This window comes from Neurospora tetrasperma, assembly GCF_000213175.1.
Source record: "Neurospora tetrasperma FGSC 2508 unplaced genomic scaffold NEUTE1scaffold_6, whole genome shotgun sequence".
Lineage (NCBI taxonomy): Eukaryota > Fungi > Ascomycota > Sordariomycetes > Sordariales > Sordariaceae > Neurospora > Neurospora tetrasperma.
In genome coordinates, this window is record NW_009799104.1 from 3348624 (window position 1) to 3367011 (window position 18388).

General features: G+C 53.9%; 3 protein-coding genes across 3 annotated transcripts; 2 read left to right on the plus strand and 1 right to left on the minus strand.

Annotated features, from left to right (window-relative positions):
* Positions 1 to 648: 648 nt before the first annotated feature.
* Positions 649 to 1165, plus strand: NEUTE1DRAFT_104214 (uncharacterized protein; the record flags this gene model as incomplete). Its single annotated transcript, XM_009856405.1, has 2 exons — positions 649 to 924; positions 1019 to 1165. The coding sequence occupies 2 exons, from the start codon at positions 649 to 651 to the stop codon at positions 1163 to 1165; spliced, it is 423 nt and encodes a 140-aa protein (XP_009854707.1).
* A 658-nt stretch (positions 1166 to 1823) lies between these two features.
* Positions 1824 to 3717, minus strand: NEUTE1DRAFT_132202 (uncharacterized protein; the record flags this gene model as incomplete). Its single annotated transcript, XM_009856406.1, has 2 exons — positions 1824 to 3369; positions 3426 to 3717. 2 exons carry the CDS (start codon positions 3715 to 3717, stop codon positions 2282 to 2284), a joined length of 1380 nt encoding a protein of 459 aa, XP_009854708.1.
* Positions 3718 to 8025: 4308 nt separating this feature from the next.
* Positions 8026 to 17328, plus strand: NEUTE1DRAFT_149019 (uncharacterized protein; the record flags this gene model as incomplete). Its single annotated transcript, XM_009856407.1, has 3 exons — positions 8026 to 8277; positions 8381 to 9197; positions 9268 to 17328. The coding sequence occupies 3 exons, from the start codon at positions 8030 to 8032 to the stop codon at positions 16915 to 16917; spliced, it is 8715 nt and encodes a 2904-aa protein (XP_009854709.1).
* Positions 17329 to 18388: the final 1060 nt, after the last annotated feature.

Consider the following 18388-nt stretch of genomic DNA (forward strand, 5'->3'; position numbering starts at 1 on the left):
CAGTTTGAGCTTTGGCATACCTACCCACTCGCCTCTTCTACACTACACATGTAGTGTATGTGTATGTGCCTTCTTTATGCCGTCGGATTCACGCTGTCACGCTAGTTGGGGCTGAGAATACGGCTCGCTGAAGAATGTCTGGACCTTGGAGCCAGTGACTGCCCGGGGATGCTTGTTCGGAGGTGGCGAGTATCTAGACGGATTCTGGCTCGAGTCCGGCTGCTAGACTGGCTCGACTGGATCAATAGTCTCCTTCGATAGTCGGTGTCACCTACTGTACAGCTGAAGAGCTGACAGCGTCGCGATGGTGGTAGGCACCGGGGAACATGAACAGTAGGACGGCCAAGAGGACAACAGACAGACCGGAGTACTTGCTAGGGCTTACTCGTTGAACTTTTCCTGCCGCACCCCTGTTTGTAGTGTACGCGAATAAGTGTGTACTCCAGTACATGGAGTATTCTTCGGAGGAGTCGGTCTGGCAGAAGGCAGTGCAGGAGAAGGTTGGTTGGGGCCATGGTGGGATGACATTAGAACATAGATGGCGGCATCCCGCCTCGAGACGGAGTTTGGGGGTTTGAAAGTTCCTTCCTGTGAAGATTTGCCATAGCAGACGCCAGACACTCCGTCAGACAGACACACTTGCCCAACATGAAGTTCTCCTTGTCCATTGTTCTTGCTGCCTTTGCCCTGCAGTCCACCGCCCTCTTGGTGCCCATGGACGCTCTTTCCTCCAACTTGGGCTCTGGTCTTGCACCCGGAGCGGCCGAGATCCTTCCTCTCGAGGTTCGGGCAGGCAAGAGCAACTCCAGGGCCAACGGCAAGGGCAAGCAAAAGCACAAGCACGCCCACGGAGTGCGGCCCGACTTCCGCAAGCAGTGCAAGAGCTTGCCATCGAACTGCCCGCCTTTCCTGAACAAGAAGGCCGTGAGTGCTTCCCCAACTTTGATTACCTGACGATACTACTTACTTGCCCAGAGCGGAGTGTTGATACTTAGGTACTAACTCATTCCTGGACCAGATGTGCGAATGCAAGGCCGCCGCAACGGTCGCTTCCTACTTGGAATCCGAGAGAGGATGTCCAAAGCCGTCTCAAAAGGTACTTGAGCCTCACGACAATCATCCTGGGGTCTGGCCCGATGTTGGATCTCGAATGAAACTAAACTAACCATGATGGGTTAGGCGTGCTGATTTTGAGTGCGATGTAACTCGGTTTTTTGACGAAGTGACGGAATGTCGATATGAGATAATGCAGCGTCTGGGTTGATGGGATTACTTGGTTTTGTACCACAGGGGGGCCTCTTTATTATGCCGTAAAGTGAAAAGAAAGTTGGAGTTCGGTTTGGACACAGATTGAGAGATACTTTGACGCAGCAAAATAAAGAAATGCAAAAAGCCATGTCCATTATGAAAAAGATGGCTTGCGATCTCTTGTCATCGGATAGCTGCAGTGAGCCCTGTATCAGCGAGGAACATATAGAAAGTGAAGGTGACATGCTTCCGTAGTACAGTATGTGTTCCTCGTCGCCATCACCCGTCAGCAGCGTGAACGGATGGCTTGAAGGATTCAGGTCCCTGTTGCAGGTAGTGTACGCAGTAAGTGTCCAAGACTAGGTACCTAGCTCCAATTGACATTTGTGTGGCCATCAAGGTACACATGGCTGACTTATAACCCACATCGTTGAGTATCCCTAACACTACTCCTTATAACTGTCACCCAATAACGTTAAGAGTCAAGGTCACAGAATGAGGGGCAAAAACCCATTAACAGCTGTACGCGCCCTTCACCACCACCAACTGTTAATGATCGTCATACTTTGGGATAATTGATTTTCGATCGACTTGAATTTCTTCTGACGTCAATCCGTCGTCAACTATCATCATCACTCAGAGTATAGTCTACAGTCTACACGTACAGCTTGGATGGCCAAAAAAAATTAACAAAAGAACCAAAAGAACCCAACATGAAAAGTTTTGCGTGAGACCAGCGACCCTTTTGCTCAATGTACCCAAATTGGTACCCCGGAACTAAGCGAAGAACACCAACCAACAAAAGAATTCAAATAAAAGAAATCAAAATAAAAAATTAAAATAAGCAGCACAGCAAACGTGCCAACCGGATCTTTTCCCATCCAAAAAGCCAGACCCAAAACAGTCGAGAGAAACAAAACAGTAAGAAACACGCCAACGATTCACTTCGCTGTTGCGCTCGGGATATCATCAATCAAACACAAGAGAAAGGAGGAGAGAGCAGGACGACTAGGGGTCAACGTCATGGCGTCCGTCACGACCTCAACGCTACCTTGGACACGTAGTTCCATAGGTCAGCAGCGCACTTGGTGATGCTCTCGCGAGTCGACCACCCGAGCTCCTTAGCCGCGCGCTCCGTCGACGCGACACACATGCCGACATCGCCAGGCCTCCTGTCAACGAGAGCGAGGGGAATTTCACGGCCAGCCGCCTGCTCCAAGCTGCGAACCGCCTCGAGAACCGTCGTGCCCGTACCGCTGCCGAGATTGAAGGTGGAGAATCCGTTGCCCTTCTTCGAGTTCCAATTGAGCGCCGCAATGTGCCCACGGGCAACGTCGAGAACGTGAATAAAGTCACGGATGGCGGTACCGTCTCGGGTCGGCCAGTCAGATCCGAATACATTGAGGTTTGAGCGGTCGCCCTTGAGGACTTGCGTCAGCACGGGGAAGAGGTTGGTCGGCTCCCCGCGCGGGCTCTCGCCCAACACACCAGAAGGGTCGCATCCAACGGGGTTGAAGTAACGGAGCGCAACAATTCGCCAATCAGGGTCCGCCTCGGCCACATCCGCCAAGATGGCTTCTCCAAAGTACTTGGTGCGCGCATACGGGCACGACAGACCCTCGATGGTTGGCTCAACAATGGTCGTCTCTCCGGCCTCGTTCTGTGTCTTGACCTGGTGGTGGATGAGGTCCTCCTCCTTCAGTGGCAGGCCGGCGTTGGCCTTGGAGCCGTACACGGTGGCCGAGCTGCTAAAAATAAAGTTGCGGATGTTGAAACGCTCCAGCTCCTGTAGCAGATTGACTAGTCCACACACGTTGTTGCGATAGTAGCGCAGGGGCTGCTGGATGCTTTCGACAACCGACTTGTATGCCGCAAAGTGGATCACCCCCGCAATCCGGGACTGGTACGACACCACCTGCTTGCCTGACGTAGCGTCCACCGTCATCACCAAGTTGCTGTATCTCTCCAGGAGCACATGCATGGCCTTGCTGCGGTAGTCGATACGGAAGAAGCGAAGACGGGGCATGGGAACGCTGTTGACCTTGCAGTGATGGGCCGCCAGCATTCGGACGTTCTTCAGAACCGTCTTGTAGCTGTTGCTCAGGTTGTCCACCACGATAACTGCGTACTCGTCGTTAGTATACTTGCTTTCACAAGGGGTCATCATCAGCACTCACCATTGTGTCCCTCACGAAGCAACTCGAGTGTTGTGTGGGAGCCGATATACCCAAGACCACCAATCACCATAATGTACTTCTCCGAACCATCAGCCGGCGCCTGTGTTGGTGCGAGGAGAGCATCTTCAGACGGCACATCAAAGTCGAATTCCTCATCAGACAGCGCAGGCGTGGTGAGTGGGGAGCTGCCGGCGGAATAGTCGCGGGATGACGAAGACAGATACTCTTCAGAGAGGTCCTGATCCTGGACATGATCTCTGAGATCAATGCGTGAACTCGAAGTGCTCGACATGATGAATATGAACAAGAGCTTGTGAGAAGATTCGCAGTGTAGGACTGGTGAGCAAGTGTGAGGCAAGGATGGGGTTGATCACTGGCCTTTTCTGGAGGAGCTGCGTCGAGGGCTTTTATCAGAAAGAGCCTGGGCTGGTGACAGCACAAAAAAAAAAGAAACCAAGATGGCAACCCTCTTCCCCGGCAGCAAACCTTCTCCATGAACACAACACCAAACAAACAACCAGTGCTAGAAGGCCCGACCAGCCAACCGATACGGTTACATCCCGGAAGCCGGCGGGAGGGCGGCGAGTATCAAGCTGAGATTATGCCAGCGCGCCTTTGCTGGCATATCGTGGCTCCATGTTCCTCCATGCCTGTCATGCTCTCGTCATGAATCCGATCCAATTTCCGTTCCGCGAGACCGAATCAATCCTAGCTTGACCGGGACCAGATGCTCGACATGCCATGCATCAGAGATCGTTTGGCCCAGCTGAAGCAAGTCTCTGACCCCTAGAGTCCCCTGGACTCCGCCGGATCCCAGCTGAAGGCATATTTCTAGACAACCAGTTCCGCAAGCTTTTTCCCCACAGGAGTCTCGGCTTGTCTTTGCTCCATCCAGCTACCATGAAGTTGCCATGCTCTGATTCAAGCTTCAGGGCGTCCAATCCGCACTGACTGACATCACCCAGACCATTGCTGGTGGCGCTGTGCAAGTGAGGAAATCTTAGGAGTGGATGGCATCAAATTCGTTGTAACGCGACTATTGTCACCAGCCGTATCGGGTCCCACGTCCGACTCTCACGCCTACGTTGTGCATATCCAAGGTGCTACCATACGCTACAGGCTGCCACTACGAGCAATTCAGCCGATAAATGAGTTGGACAGATGAGCCCGGACGCTAATAGAATTTGATGGAGCATGGGGGCGGGCACTCGGGAGGCTCATGTCATACGGGGTAAACCTCAGACAGGCACAGGCACAGTATAAGCTTACTATCTTGTCGAACATTTTTTGAGGTTCCTTAATCTGCAACAACGGGAACCCCGGCCTCCCTACATAGTCTGATGCCAGGCACTAGCATGATCAGTCTCGAATCGAGAGACTAACAAGGAGCATCCACCTTTGGACCCTCCAGAAAACAAAATGAGGCTCTCCCTTGGTCTTGTGGCTTTCCATGCTTCTTACTACTTGGCTCACTGGCCTCACCGCGGCAACCGCAGGACGAGAATGTTGCCAAATCATAGCTTGGTGTTGTAGCCACTATCACAGATTTCAAGACATTGGGTCTCAAAGAGCACCTTATTTTTATGTTCGACACACACTTCCCGAAGCCCGCCTGACCAGGATTTAAACACGAAATCCGAAACAGCAGGAAAATGGGCAGAACACATAATGCCCTATTCACGTGAAATCGGGTTCTTCCTGTAGTCATGTCGCAAGCCCATTTCCGTGGTGATCGACATCGACTGCGGTGCCGGCGTGTTGCTACCGTGTAACAGGATTGGATCTAACTAGGATTTTAAATATGGAAATGGGGTTACTGTATGTAGTGTACAGTGGCAGAGCATGCATCAACAAGGGGGACACTACAGTAGGTAAGTGACAAAAAAGCAACAAGCCAGCCAGCATCGGAAGTTGCAGCTCTCATCTCACCACCACCCACATGCCGTAAGGTACTGTCACTACCTTGAGTGAAGTCCGCGTCGCGAGCGAGCAGTCGTTGTTGGGCCAACCAATGACAGGCGTCGGCACTCGGTCCCCCACTGTGTACTGCGCATGTAATTGTCCTGACTGTCGAATGGTTGTCCTTGGCGTCCTTTCCCTCTGGCGGCGGAGGCGGCGGGGGATCGTTTACCGGGATCACGGCTCGGACGATGTTGTCTTAGGTCCCCTTGTTGGCCCTAGGGCACAACTTGGCAACTTTTTTGACGGCACTGTATGAATGCGATGACGGGAGAGAGGCACGAATTGGCCGGGCATCAGTAAGTTCCCTTTTTTTTTTTTTGTGGAATTTCCCTTGTGATTCTTGTTGGAGTTTCTCGTATACACTACGTGAAACCGTTGTTTTCCCCCGTGTGGGTTGGCTTTCATGTTTCAACTACATACCTACTACACTACAAAGATACCTCTTCAGGGCTACCCCAGGTGTTATTCCTCCTTCATTCGGACCCTGGCCAGCAACCCACGTTAATGTTCAAGCAAATATGAAGGGTTGCCGCATGGCCCCTTGTACCTAGGTACCCAGCTATGGATGTGCATATCGTGACGATGCTAAGAACTTTTGTGTGTAGCATTCTGGGCCTGTCTGGTCGTGGCTTTTTATTCCGACTCACGCTGCGATCAGATCATCTCGTCACTAGTGTGCGGCCTTGTTGAAATTTGGTGTCCATATCGCTGACGCTTGGATATTGGTATGTAGTCAAGTCTGGTGAACTATTGGATCGTTGTAGTGCACTATCCATCAGGATACTCGGTTTTCCAACACTGTTTGGACCCAAGAATCAAAAACCAAAGCGCTGACACAAGCGGCTAGCCGACTGGGGGCACATGGCGATGCCTTCTGGAAGCCCCTTGCAAAGTTTCGGAACTGGTGGAGAAACACCCGTCCGTATTTACCATGTTCGGTACGACAATACACAACACTACACGGCCCCCCGGCCGGACAACCTTGTACACGTGTACCGCTACGACATGCGGCTCGTTCGCTCGTTTTTGGCTCCTGACCAACCAAGCGCATCACAAAAATTACACTACGGCAAGATTCGCCTATTCTTGGATTCGTGGAATCGTGGAGTCGAGAACATGCCCCCCCTGCCATTACAAGGGCCTCGGGAGGCGGCACTTAGCGTAGTTGTATCGTACACTACATACACTACGGGCAGAGACTGCCAGCGGTGGGAGGAGCTTCAGGCACCTCCGATCTAGGAATCATCCTTTCTCTCGCTGCGTCCATGGATGTTGCCAAAATTCTCCCCTTTGGGACAGACGTCAAATTACACCCGCGCCTCCAGTACCACGACAGACAGGGCGCACTGACAGAATCACAGATTTCGAGACACGCACGAGCCGCTGGATGGATGGGTAACGACCTGAAATAGGTAAAAGGAACCGGGCCAAGAAAGAGACAGACACCAGGGCGACCAGACCAGGGCCCCAGAGTAACAGACCTCTCCCCAGGCGTGCTGAAGCCAAGCATTCGCTAAGAGGCGCTCAGATGCATATGGTGCGATCCGCAAAGTGGACGACGTTTTTTCTGGCAGACAACGAATGAGATACGAATTGGGTACTAGTTGTCCCTCTTCGTAGGACGAAAAAAAAAAAAAAAAAAAAAAAAAAAAAAAAAAAGAAAGAAACACTAATGGTCAGCGCTTACGCAGTACACGTTACATACCAATTGGGAATATTACGCCAATTCCTAAATCGAAATGGGTTGGAAAAAGCTTGTGATACGCCCGGGGTTTCCAAGATCGACTCCAATGGCCATCCCTTGCAACTGCAGGTGCATGATGGCTAGCCTTTTCTTCGAAATTCTCTTAAGCACTCGATTGTTCTTTGCTGGCACTGGGGTCCAGCTAAGCACTGGTTGGATCAGCGGGATGGCTCACCCCCCAAGGGTAGGTAGGTATGATCGCGTACGAGCTTTGTTTCGTACCAGTCGGTGATACGGTACCATGCTTTGTCGTCGACTTCGTTTCGCACCCTTACATTTCAGCAGACCCTTTGGGAGTGACTTCCCCCCCCCCCCTTAACCCCTCTGTTAAGTGTGGGTCGGGCATGGCGACATGGTGGCCGCCGCCCGCCCGGTGCCGCTTGAACTCGAGACCGACCGGGACGCCCCGGTTTTCCATTCAACTTCACTTTGTGAGTGAGGCTGTGAAGACGATTTTTGTCCAGTGTCACATACAACCGTCTCGAACATAGTGTGCTTCCTATTCTCTCTTCCAGTGCTTTCACACCAAAGCATCACTTGCAGACGGGACCTCTTCCTGTCTTCCCCTCTGGATACCTTATTCTTGGCCCGTCTCCTCTCTTTCAGCACGTCTCTCGTTTCAATAGTATGTTCATGTGGCGATGATCACTCTTTAGCTTTTTTTACTGTACACATCATCACCGTCCACCGCGAACAGAAGCGCCATCTTATAATCGTTAATCCTAATCGATCGATTCTATCAGCGGGGACGGCGCTGTTTCGACATCTCATCCACACATGTTCTTTGCCTAGGATTCCAACCTGGGTCAGTCCTTTGCACCCTACCTACTACGTCTTTAATCAGTTTCACATAGCCCGTTCCTTGCTGTTGTCACCGGGGCATCGCCATTGACTGGCAATGGCTTCCATTTTCTCACCCCCGGGGGGCGCCGGGGACCCAGTACTACAGATATGCCATGGCAATAACGACACCGACCGTCTGGTCTACTGCAACAAGATACTATCTTCAGAGGAGAGGCTACAGACCTCATGGCAGTGGGGTACCTTGATAGTGGGAATCGCAGGGTTGGCTCTTCCCGTCCTACTATCAGTGATCCTAACCATATACCATCGTCTGTGTCAGTCAATATCAGACAGTTACACCAAGTGAGTTGACCCAAGACTTGTCTCCTAGCTCCCCAATTACTACCATCACCCATACTGTCCTCGGTATTCATCATATTGCCCATGATATTAACATCCACCATAGACGGAAACGCAAATCACCTCCCGAACGGAAGCAAGCTGGCTCACCACCGTCGCGGCCCGAGTTCAAGATCCCGTCCTCAACCAAGGCTTTCCAGTTCTTGGATGGCGGTGTATCATCAGGCGCCGCCGCCCCCCAGCCATTGGTAGGGGGCACTGTTTACATTAGTCCCTTGCCGTCGTGCACGGACCCCACCCCTTTCCAACCGCTTCAAGCTACCCCAACCCAAGACATCACTTGTCTCGGCCTGGTTGACGCCAAGGACGTCTCCCCTGCCGATGTTGCGGCGTGGGAGACGCATATCTCCGACTTCATCCTAAGTGATGACGTGTCCGGGGTGGTCTTGAAGGTAACGGACCTCGCCAAGGAGGATGAGGAGACGGCGGCGCGTCTCTTTGCGCGACTACACCAGCGGGCGGTGCCGATTGTCCTTAACCTTGGCCTTGATGAGAAGGAGGAGGAGGAAGAGGAGTCCAAGTTCGTAAACAGTGTTGACTTTTCGAGCCTGGTGGGCATCATTGTTGAAAATGCTTGTATCCTGCCCAACGGCGAAAGACGGGATTACTTCCGCTCGGAGAAGTTGAGGGAGCTCATGAACAAGTGTGCCAAGGAGCGACTGGAGCGCCCGCACTTTTTTGTGGCCTTTCACGATCTCTGGGACCAGCAGCCTTCTGTGGCGGTTGTGTGCAGAGGTGAGAAGGTCGCAAGCCATTTCGAGGCTATTTATCAGCATGGTCCTCGACATGTGGCGAGTGGTCTGAAGATGACACAGCCTCCTGTGAGCGGCTTTGAGTATCTGCGAAAGCCAGAGACTTCTGAAGTAAGTCTTCCCAATGAACCCAATTGATCTGTTACAAGATGAGAGTTAACGAGACTGACTGTTACAACAGCTCCAAACTGCATGGTTGCAGCAAAAGAAAAAGGTCTATGTGGGCGATGACAATGAGCTACTTGACCAGACTTCACGACTTGACGTTGATAGAATCGCGTCCATCGTCCCTTGCGTCAAGAAGCTGTTGCAGCCCGTTGCGCAAACCACCGAGAAGCAAGAGTGGTGGTCGGACGAACCAGAGCTCTCCTTCCCGCCCCCCTATCGCGAGGTGGCGCCTGCAAGGGACGAATTCTGGGAGTGCGACCACAGGGGTGAGGCGCTCTCAGCCTTGGGATGCATCCCACTCACTGCGTCGGCAACCGACATGCAGTACGAGGCCATCTTGGCGACGCAGACCCATCTGCGCGATTTGAACATGCTTCAAAGGCTGCGGCCTGCCGAGGTCGATAAGCTTGTCATGGCCTATCGCAATTTCCAGCTGGAAACCGCTCATCCTCACCTGTTCGCTCCCCTTGTCGAGGGCCTGGTCGAGGGCAAAGTCTGCGTCTACAAGGGTCTCGATACCGGCTTCAAGGTTCCTGATGGCGAGGCTCACTTCTGGGGTATCTCTGTTCCTCGTTCGGAGGATGGCGATGTTGACATCTTCATTTCGAGGAGCAATCCCAGTGATGTCGCGACCATTCTCCATGTTTGGCTGGCTCACAGTGGTGTTTCGCGTGTGGAAAGGTACGAGGAGGAACTTCGCTTGGAGAACAACATGGGCTCCGATTTGCCTCTCCCTACTAGCATCCAGACTGCCATCAACATGTGCTCGCCGTCTGAGGTTCTCTTCTTCTTGCAACAGCTGCAAGTCAGTCGCCTGACGCATCCCTTCCGCATCGTCATGGAGGCCTATTGCCGAGCTGTTCTCCTGGATGAGTCTTCTACCATTGCTTGGAACGACGCTCACTGCCGTCTTTACCTCGAGGGCAAGGTCTCCATGCGGGACCTCCTCGAGCGGAGACTTGCCGAGTTCGCTCGCCAGGGTGCCACTGCCCTTCCTTCCGCTGATGGCCTCGTGGCTGTTGCTGAGAAAATCGAGCAGCGTGTCCGTGAATCCCTCTACTCTGGCAATGTCGATGCGCTCAACGCCATCAGGAACCCCTTAACATATGCTCTGGATCCTATGAACCAGTACCACGACAACAAGTTTGTTGATGTCAACACTGATCTGATCGCTCTCATGTTCTTCACCACTGTTCGCAAGCTTGCTCTTGAGGATGTCTACCTTGAGGCCACGGATCACTGCCCCCTTTTCTCGCAGGCCGATCAAGCAGCTGTTTTTGCTGAACTGTGGGTGCTTGGTTCTCAGTGCGAAGCTTTCTTTGGCATGCATCCGCGTGCCCTTGGCAAGATCATCTACGACCAGTACACCGCCTACCTTCGCAAGAACCCGCCCCCTACTCCTTCGGATGACGGCGATCGCAATGGCCACATGACTGTGTATTCCAAGCCCAAGCCTACTCAGAGAGAGCCCGGCGATGAGTACGAGGATCCTGCTCGCCGTGGCTTTAGAGACCGCATGAAGCTCAGCTACTTCCGCGAGAAGCTCGCTGACTTTGGCGCTCTCTCCATCTTTTGCATGCCCGCTATCATGGATATCCTGCTTCTCACCTTTGTCGGTCGTGGTCTGTTCATGACTGCCTACATGGGCGAGGACAACCTCCTTGCCGCTTGCTACGGTCTTTTGATTGCGCTGCTGATCTCGGCTGGTGTCACCGGCTGGGTCGGCAGTATCGGCAACTACTACCTCTGCAACTTTGCGTACACCAACATGGTCTTCTTCCACGCTCAGCGCCTTTCGGGTGGCTTCGTGTTGACCTTGTTAGTCGGTCTGGTTGGCTTCATTGCCTTCACTGTCAAGACTTCGGTCTACGCTGGTCTTGTCTTCTTTGCATATCTCGTGCTTCTTGCAACTTACCTCAACATCCTCGGTATCATGGCTACCATGCACCAGGAGGGAAGCCCCTTGACATCGGGCCGCAGTGTCTTGTGGAGAACCATCCCGTTGCTTCTCATCTCGCCTGCGCTTTCATCCTTCGTCAATGGCAAGGACCTCGCCATCTACCTATCTGTCGGATACGGCTTCCTCGCGCTGCTCATCTTCCAATACCGCAAGCTGTGTCACGAGTGGATGGGCTGGCTCAGTAACATCCCCAAGTTCACAGAGGCCGACGTTCACGCGTGGTACGAGCACCGCATGAGTCAGAGCTCGGTCGCGAGCCCCAGCAGCGAGAAGATCAACGCGGATGAGACTAAGAAGCTCGCGCTCCAGGCTTTCCGCGACGCCGTCAAGAAGCAGCAAGGTCGCATCTTTGGCGCTGCGCCTGATGCCCTGGTGCACAAGGTGGTCGAGGGGTTGCCCTACATCAACTGGATCCTTCGCATGGACGGTCCTCCCGAGGAGGTAGTCGATGTCTTCTCGCCTCCCTGGTTTGCGCAGCTCAGCGAAGCACAGAAGAAACGACTCCAGATGTCCCAGGGTCTCAAGGAGCACAGCGTCTTCTTCCTCTTCCGCCAGGCTCGCTACGACATTGGCCAGAACGTCGGCCTTTTCCTCGTCTGCCTGCTGGATCGGTGGGTCAGCATCGTCATGTCGGGCAGCGGCAATCCGAACGTCTTTTCCAACTTCACTTCGCGCTACGCCATCTGCTTCGCTATCCTGTACTTTTGTCTGTCCATCATGGTGCTCGACGTCACCATCAAGAAGTACTGGCAGTTCAGCTACGATCTCCCCAAGGGCATCCTCTCCAGCGATGCGGAGCTGTTCGCGCTCAGGCAAAAGTGGCAGCAGACTCGCCGAATCAAGTACATCGGCGCGCTCCTTACCCTCGCCACCAGGCTCCTGGCGACATTTGGCTTAACTACCATTCTTGTCTGGCTATTCGTTAAAGAGACGCAAATCCTGGCGCTGTACTACCTGTACTGCCTCGGTTACACTGGCGTTATGATCTTCCAGTTCAACCGCTGCTTTACGACCAGCGTCCGCGCTCACGTTCTGTCTATCCTCACCTCCGCCGTCATCGGCTTCATCGTCGGCTGCCTGCTTTACCTGATGCCTGAGGGGAAGATCGTCTCGGTGGACGTGATTGGTCTCTGCGTCGCTTCCGTCTTCGCTGCCGTGTCCACCTCGTACTGGGCCATCAGGAAGCCGAAGCAGATGGACCTCAAGGAGGATGGCGCCAACGGCGACAAGCCCAACACGTGGAAGCAGCACAAGATCGGCCACTCTGATAACTCCTTCACTGGCAAAAAGCCCGCTCAGGTCAAGGACCTCCCTGGAGATCTTCTCCTTGCTAAGCAGGAGACCCCCTTGGCTCGCTCCGTCTCGGAGACACTTCGCGATGGTCAGAGCAACTTCCCCGGGGGGAACTCAGGGACGGTTTCCTGGCGGGAGGACGTTCTCAACGCTGCATTGGCCATGTGGCTAGATGAGAAAATTTGCGTCACTGTCTGCCCACGCAGTGTTTTCCTAGACGCCGGACTCAGCGAATGTGTTTCCTTCAGCGAGCTCAAAGACGACGAATTGCACATCACCACTGGCTTCCTTCCCGAAGAGGAAGTCCACCTAGCAACATGGCAGCCTCTCCTCGCTTGCATGATCGGCGAAGCCATCCTCTACCACACTGCCCGCGGCATCATCGGTCTGGACACCGCCAAGGCCGTCCAAGCCGAGCACATCCTTTCGGGCGCGGACCGTTCCTTCACCGTGTCCAAGCGCATCGCCTTCCAGCTCGCTACCGAGGACCGACAGGGTCTTTACCGGATCCGCGAGCAGACCAACCAGGAACTGATGAAGCATCTCTGCCTGGAAACCAACATCGACTCGGAGTGGGTGTCCCTCCCTCGTCCTGTGCAGGAAACCATCCTGTCGCGTATCCAGGGCATGTCGGCCTCGCAGTCGCGCGACTTTCCTGCCTGGATGGAGGAGAAGGGCGTCGATCTCCGCTGCAGTAACTTCCACGTGAAACTCTGTCTCGAACTTTACCTGATGGCTGGCGAGCGCGTCATGATGTACAATTCTGCTTTTAATAACACCTCCACGTCCACTCTGTGCTACTTGCCTGAACCCGACAGCGAGAGTAGCACCCAGGAGACCTCGCCTCTCCTAGAAAACGGGAAGAAGAGCAAGCACATGCACTGGACGCACAAGATCCTCTTTTACGTACCCATCAACTTCGTCAAGTGGGTAGCCATCATCTCGGGCGCCGGGTCCAACATTGAGCGCGAGCTATGGTACTCCCTCCGCAAAATGCCGCGCGCTCGCAAGGTACTCATGTGGCTCATCCTGGCCATTTGGCAGATGTGTTTCCAGATCCGGGATACCTGGATTTTCATGATTCTCATCTTCCATCACAAGTCCCTGGTGCAGATTTGGCGGTTGGCGCGCAAGGGAACGCCCAGGACTTTGTACAAGAACCGTATCGTTGTGGTGATGCGTAGACAGGCTTTGACGGGCTTTGCGAAGCTTAATGAGTACGGCAAGTTGATGCTGAATATCTATGAGGGTCATCTCAAGGAGGTTCCGGAGGAGGAAAAGACTCAGCCTGTTGCTACGGCTGTTTATGATCACACTTATCGTCTCATCACTAAGTCTGTTAAAAAGGGCAAGGAGGAGGTACTTTCGTCGTTCACTTATGGTGAGGGCAACAAGTCTAGACGCCCGACGGAGAAGTACGTCGTCGAAGGCACTACTGTCAAGCGCTGCCACTACGATGAGAGACGCCGCATCTCCCATGGTATCATCAAGTTCGGCGACGTCGAGTACTCCTTCCGGTACTTTTACAAGTCCAGTCCCAAGGGTTCTCAGGATGTGCTCAAGGCCGAGTACGAGCTGAAGGCCGACCACCCCTTCGTCTTGACCGTCTACTGGGGTACTCCTCCCAAGGAAAAGGTCGAGGAATGCAACTGGACCCCCTCTGACCGCGTCGGTCAAGTCGACCGCAGCACCTACGGCAGAACCTTCACCACCGTCATCACGTATCCCCATCGTCGTGACCCCGTTGAGACCACTTACATGGAGGAGAACGGCAGACAAATCACTGTCGACCGCCCGCCCCGCATCTTTGAGCACGAGGACGTCCTTCTACAGAGGCCTACTGATGTCTCGTTCGAGAATGACGATCTCTTCATCTACCACCGCCGCTCTTATGTCGAGCGCATGGCCAAGAACCTCAAGCAGACGCACTCGTTCGCCTCCCGCCTCAATCCCATGTCCTGGTTCTCTATGCGTAAGAAGTCCATCTACCGCCCTGTCCCTACCTGGTGGTTGCGTACCGAACTCTGGGACATCTGGCGCAAGTCCGGCACTCTCGATGCTGTCACTGCCTGCTGGATGGACGAGCTCATTCTGCGCGAGGAACCTCTTCTCCACCGGTACTGGTCTGCTAGAAATAGTGGTCAGCTCTCTCAGGCGCGCATGATTCTCGACGCCGACATTGACCAGATTTCCGCCGCTATCGAGATTGAGAAGCACGTTGGCGAGTTGTGCATGTTACCGATCAAGACTGCCGACTTGTATGCCATGGGTCTCGGCAAGGATGCCAACCAGATCACCACCCGGCCGCAGGACTGCTTCAATGACTCGGAGAACCGTATCTCGGTCATCTTCAACGATATTGGGTGTTGGCCTGAGTCTCCCGGTGGTGTCTCCAACTGCCGTCGCGATCTTGTCAACGGTCATACTACCATCCGCAACCACGTCTTGGCTGAGTCTGCCAACGAGTATGGTATCCCGCGCTTCCAGGTCGAACGCAACGTTCAGTCGCTCAAGGTCGTGCCCCTTTGGGGTCTTGACGGTCGTGTTCCCAACCACGGTCTCATTGAGAACCTCCTTGAGATGCAGGTCGAGGACAAGATTGTGCGCACCGACATTGATCGCGACGTCGTTGACACCTTCATCCCGCTTCTCCGTCTCTTCGTCAAGGGTGCGCGCTCGCGTCATATCTCCAAGGCAGATATGTATCGGTACAGCAATGCCATCCTGGATATGTTCCAGTACTTTGAACATAAGGATTACAACAAGACTTGGAACTCCAAGGAGGTGGCTGCCGCGTGGGCCGAGGCCTGGCTCATCAAGTACGATGATCCGGATATCACTGACCCCGAGGATAACCTGGCGGTTCAGCAGCCTACCATGTCGGACTTCCGCGACTCGCTCGCCATCTTCTCCTCATACTTCTTCATCTACGCCGTCCAGACCCCCGAGGACTGCCCCAAGGTCTTCCAGAGCACGCACCACGGTATCAGCTCCATGTTCGGTGTGTTCCTCAAGTACCAGCGCGGTGCCACCTTTGGTATCTGGGATCATGCCATTCTCTGGCGTGAGTGCTGCCTCAACCTCAGCCCTGCGCAGTCGACCTTGCCCATCCCTGTCCAGTCCATGGTCCTCGCTGGTATCGGTCTGGCCATGAAGCTCGCCTACTTCCACGCCGATGTCATCTTGCCTTGCACGTCCTTCTTCAATCCCATCTGGGAGACCTCGCTCGGCACCGACACGAACCGTATCGGGCACGAGAAGAAGTTTGCTCGCAAGATCGATCCCATTGTCAATGGTGTCAGCAACATGGATGCCTTCAAGCCCGTCGATGAAGTCCGCACCACCACGCCTACAGTCGTCATGCTGTCCAATGTGCAGTTCATCAAGGACATCCGCACCGCCATCCGCGCTGCTGACGTCATCGTCAACCAGTACGGCTTCAAGGAGTACCGCCTCTTCATCTACGGCGCCAAGGACCGCGAGCCCGAGTATGCCATCAATATGACCAAGCTGATTGAGGGGTGCAAGCTCACCGAGCATGTCATTCTCAAGGGCTTCGGCAAGCCTCAAGAGATTCTCAAGGACGCCTGGCTCTTCATGAACTCGTCCCTTTCCGAAGGTCTCCCGCTCGCCGTTGGTGAAGCTGCTCTAGCCGGTGTCCCTGTCGTCGCCACTGCCGTCGGCGCCACTGCGCTCGTCCTCACTGACCCCGACAACCCGTCCGTCGCCTACGGCGAAGTTGTCCCGCCCAACGACCCTGTCGGCCTCGCCCGCGCCCAGATCTCCATGCTCGCCATGGCCGGTCCCTGGGCCAAGTTTGCCGGCGACGTCGACAAGCGTGGTTCCGTCCTGCCCTCGCTCATGCTCCCTGATACCCTGACCCCCACCGACGTCGCTTTCCTCACCAAGCGCATGCACGAGAAGACGGACGCCCGTCGCAAGCTCGGCATGTTGACGAGAGAAGTCGTCCTCAAGGGCTTCCACGGCGAGCGGTACCTGCGCGAGCACGAGCAAATGTACTGGGTGCAGTGGCACATGGCCAAGATGCGTCGGGACCCGGGTGTGATGCGTCGTCGGGCGCTCGTCAGGAGGAGCGAGTTGATGAGGTTCAGCGGCCAGGGAACGACGACGCAGACAGGCGATTATGATGGCGACGCGAGCACGGTCATCTATGGCGGTAGCGAGGCGGCGTTGGATGATGAGTACAGGGAGGATCGGAACTCGAGGAGGAGTCGGAGCAGTTATCAGGGGCAGAGGCAGGGCAGGAGGCTGAGCAAGCCGCAGCCGCAGCAGAATGTGAGGAACTTGTCGAGGTTGACGGTTGCGACGGTGGGAGGAGGGTCCGAGGCGGGGCCGAGCGGGTTGAGCTCGGGGAGGGCGAGTATGGTTAGTCAGAGGGAGGTTGTTTGATGGTCGTGTAGTTCTGTATTGAAATTGTTAGATGTCAGAGGAGGTGCTGCTGAATGTTGAGAGTTCAGCTGAACATACAAAAATCTTGAAGTGGAGGTGGGAGAGGAGGAAGTTACGAAAGAATTAAAAAGGAAGGAAGGAACTTCGAAATCACTGGATCTACAGGTGGGGCAGGGGAGGCTTTTTGCATACACCACCAAAAGTACATACCACTACCATATTTCCCTTTGCTCGTCATATATCTGCGTTTTGTCATGGGAGCCGGCGGGTTTGCGAAGCGTGTGTGGAAAAGTTTGCATGATTATGAGACTGAAGGAGATGGATGAGATATCCTAAAAGCATTGTGTGTGTGGATTAGCGAAGGGAGAGAGATGATCGTCAATAATAATATTATCACGACTGCTTCATTGTTGACCTTGTAATTTCCTGCTTGTGATTGTGGTTGTGGTGTTTGTCTGGTGGGAGAAGGAGGAGAAGGGGGGCGAGGTAGAATGGAAGGAGTGGTGGAACGAAGCTAGAGGGGACTCGACGGGGTGATTGTTGTCGCTGGCTTTGGATGGGTTTGGAGGCAAGCACTTTGGATTGGCATGGTGGGTGTTTCTTTCATGCTTGATTGCCCGGACTGATATAATGACGACGGAGGTGTTGAGTGTTGGCGGGCAAGGAAAGCGAGGATTCTAAGTGGCGAAAATCAGAAGATTTGGGGAAAATGAAGATTGGCGCGGTTCTGGAATCTCTTCCAGACGAATTGCCTGACATCCCACTCCCCGACCAAGGCACAGTCAAGCGTCAGCCCAATCCGCCACAAGTTCCATTGGTGTCTCGGCCCTTCATTGATATCAACCACTCTGACATGAGAAGATGGCAGTTGGCAATGGCATGTGGGGACCTTTCAGACATACCTCCAGATTTGCTCGTTGACAGGGCACGCAACCTTCCGCGGTTGGAAGACTACGAGCACTATATATCACTTTACTTCGGCTTCGGGCTTGTTAGCCTCCTTTACGGGGCGCTTCATTGTCTCGCGTGGAACGCTCCATTCACGTCAACTGCAGCAACAATCCTATGGCGGCTTTCCAGTGTGGCTATAGCCGCTAGCGGGGTTTTTGTGGTGGTCTTATCGGCTTGGAAGAAATATCCCCGTTTTCGCTACGTATACTTTGTTGAAGGTGTCTTCGAAGTTTTGGAAAGCCCATGGGAGAAACTAAACATGCCCCTGAGCTACTCGAAGCTCGAAGCTTATATCGCCAATCATCAATGGATGGAAAGCATTTTGCTTCGGTCGCTAACTGACAGAATGAAGGCAAAATACCGTGCTATGTATGACCAGTCCGACTGGCCATCGTCGTGGCGAGGAACTTTCTATCTCTGCTCAACTCGTGCACTGCGTCTCCATTCTGTCATTGTCATTGCCACGGTGTTTGCGCTATTTTATATCCTGACTTTTGCATTTTTCGCGGCTGTCATACTA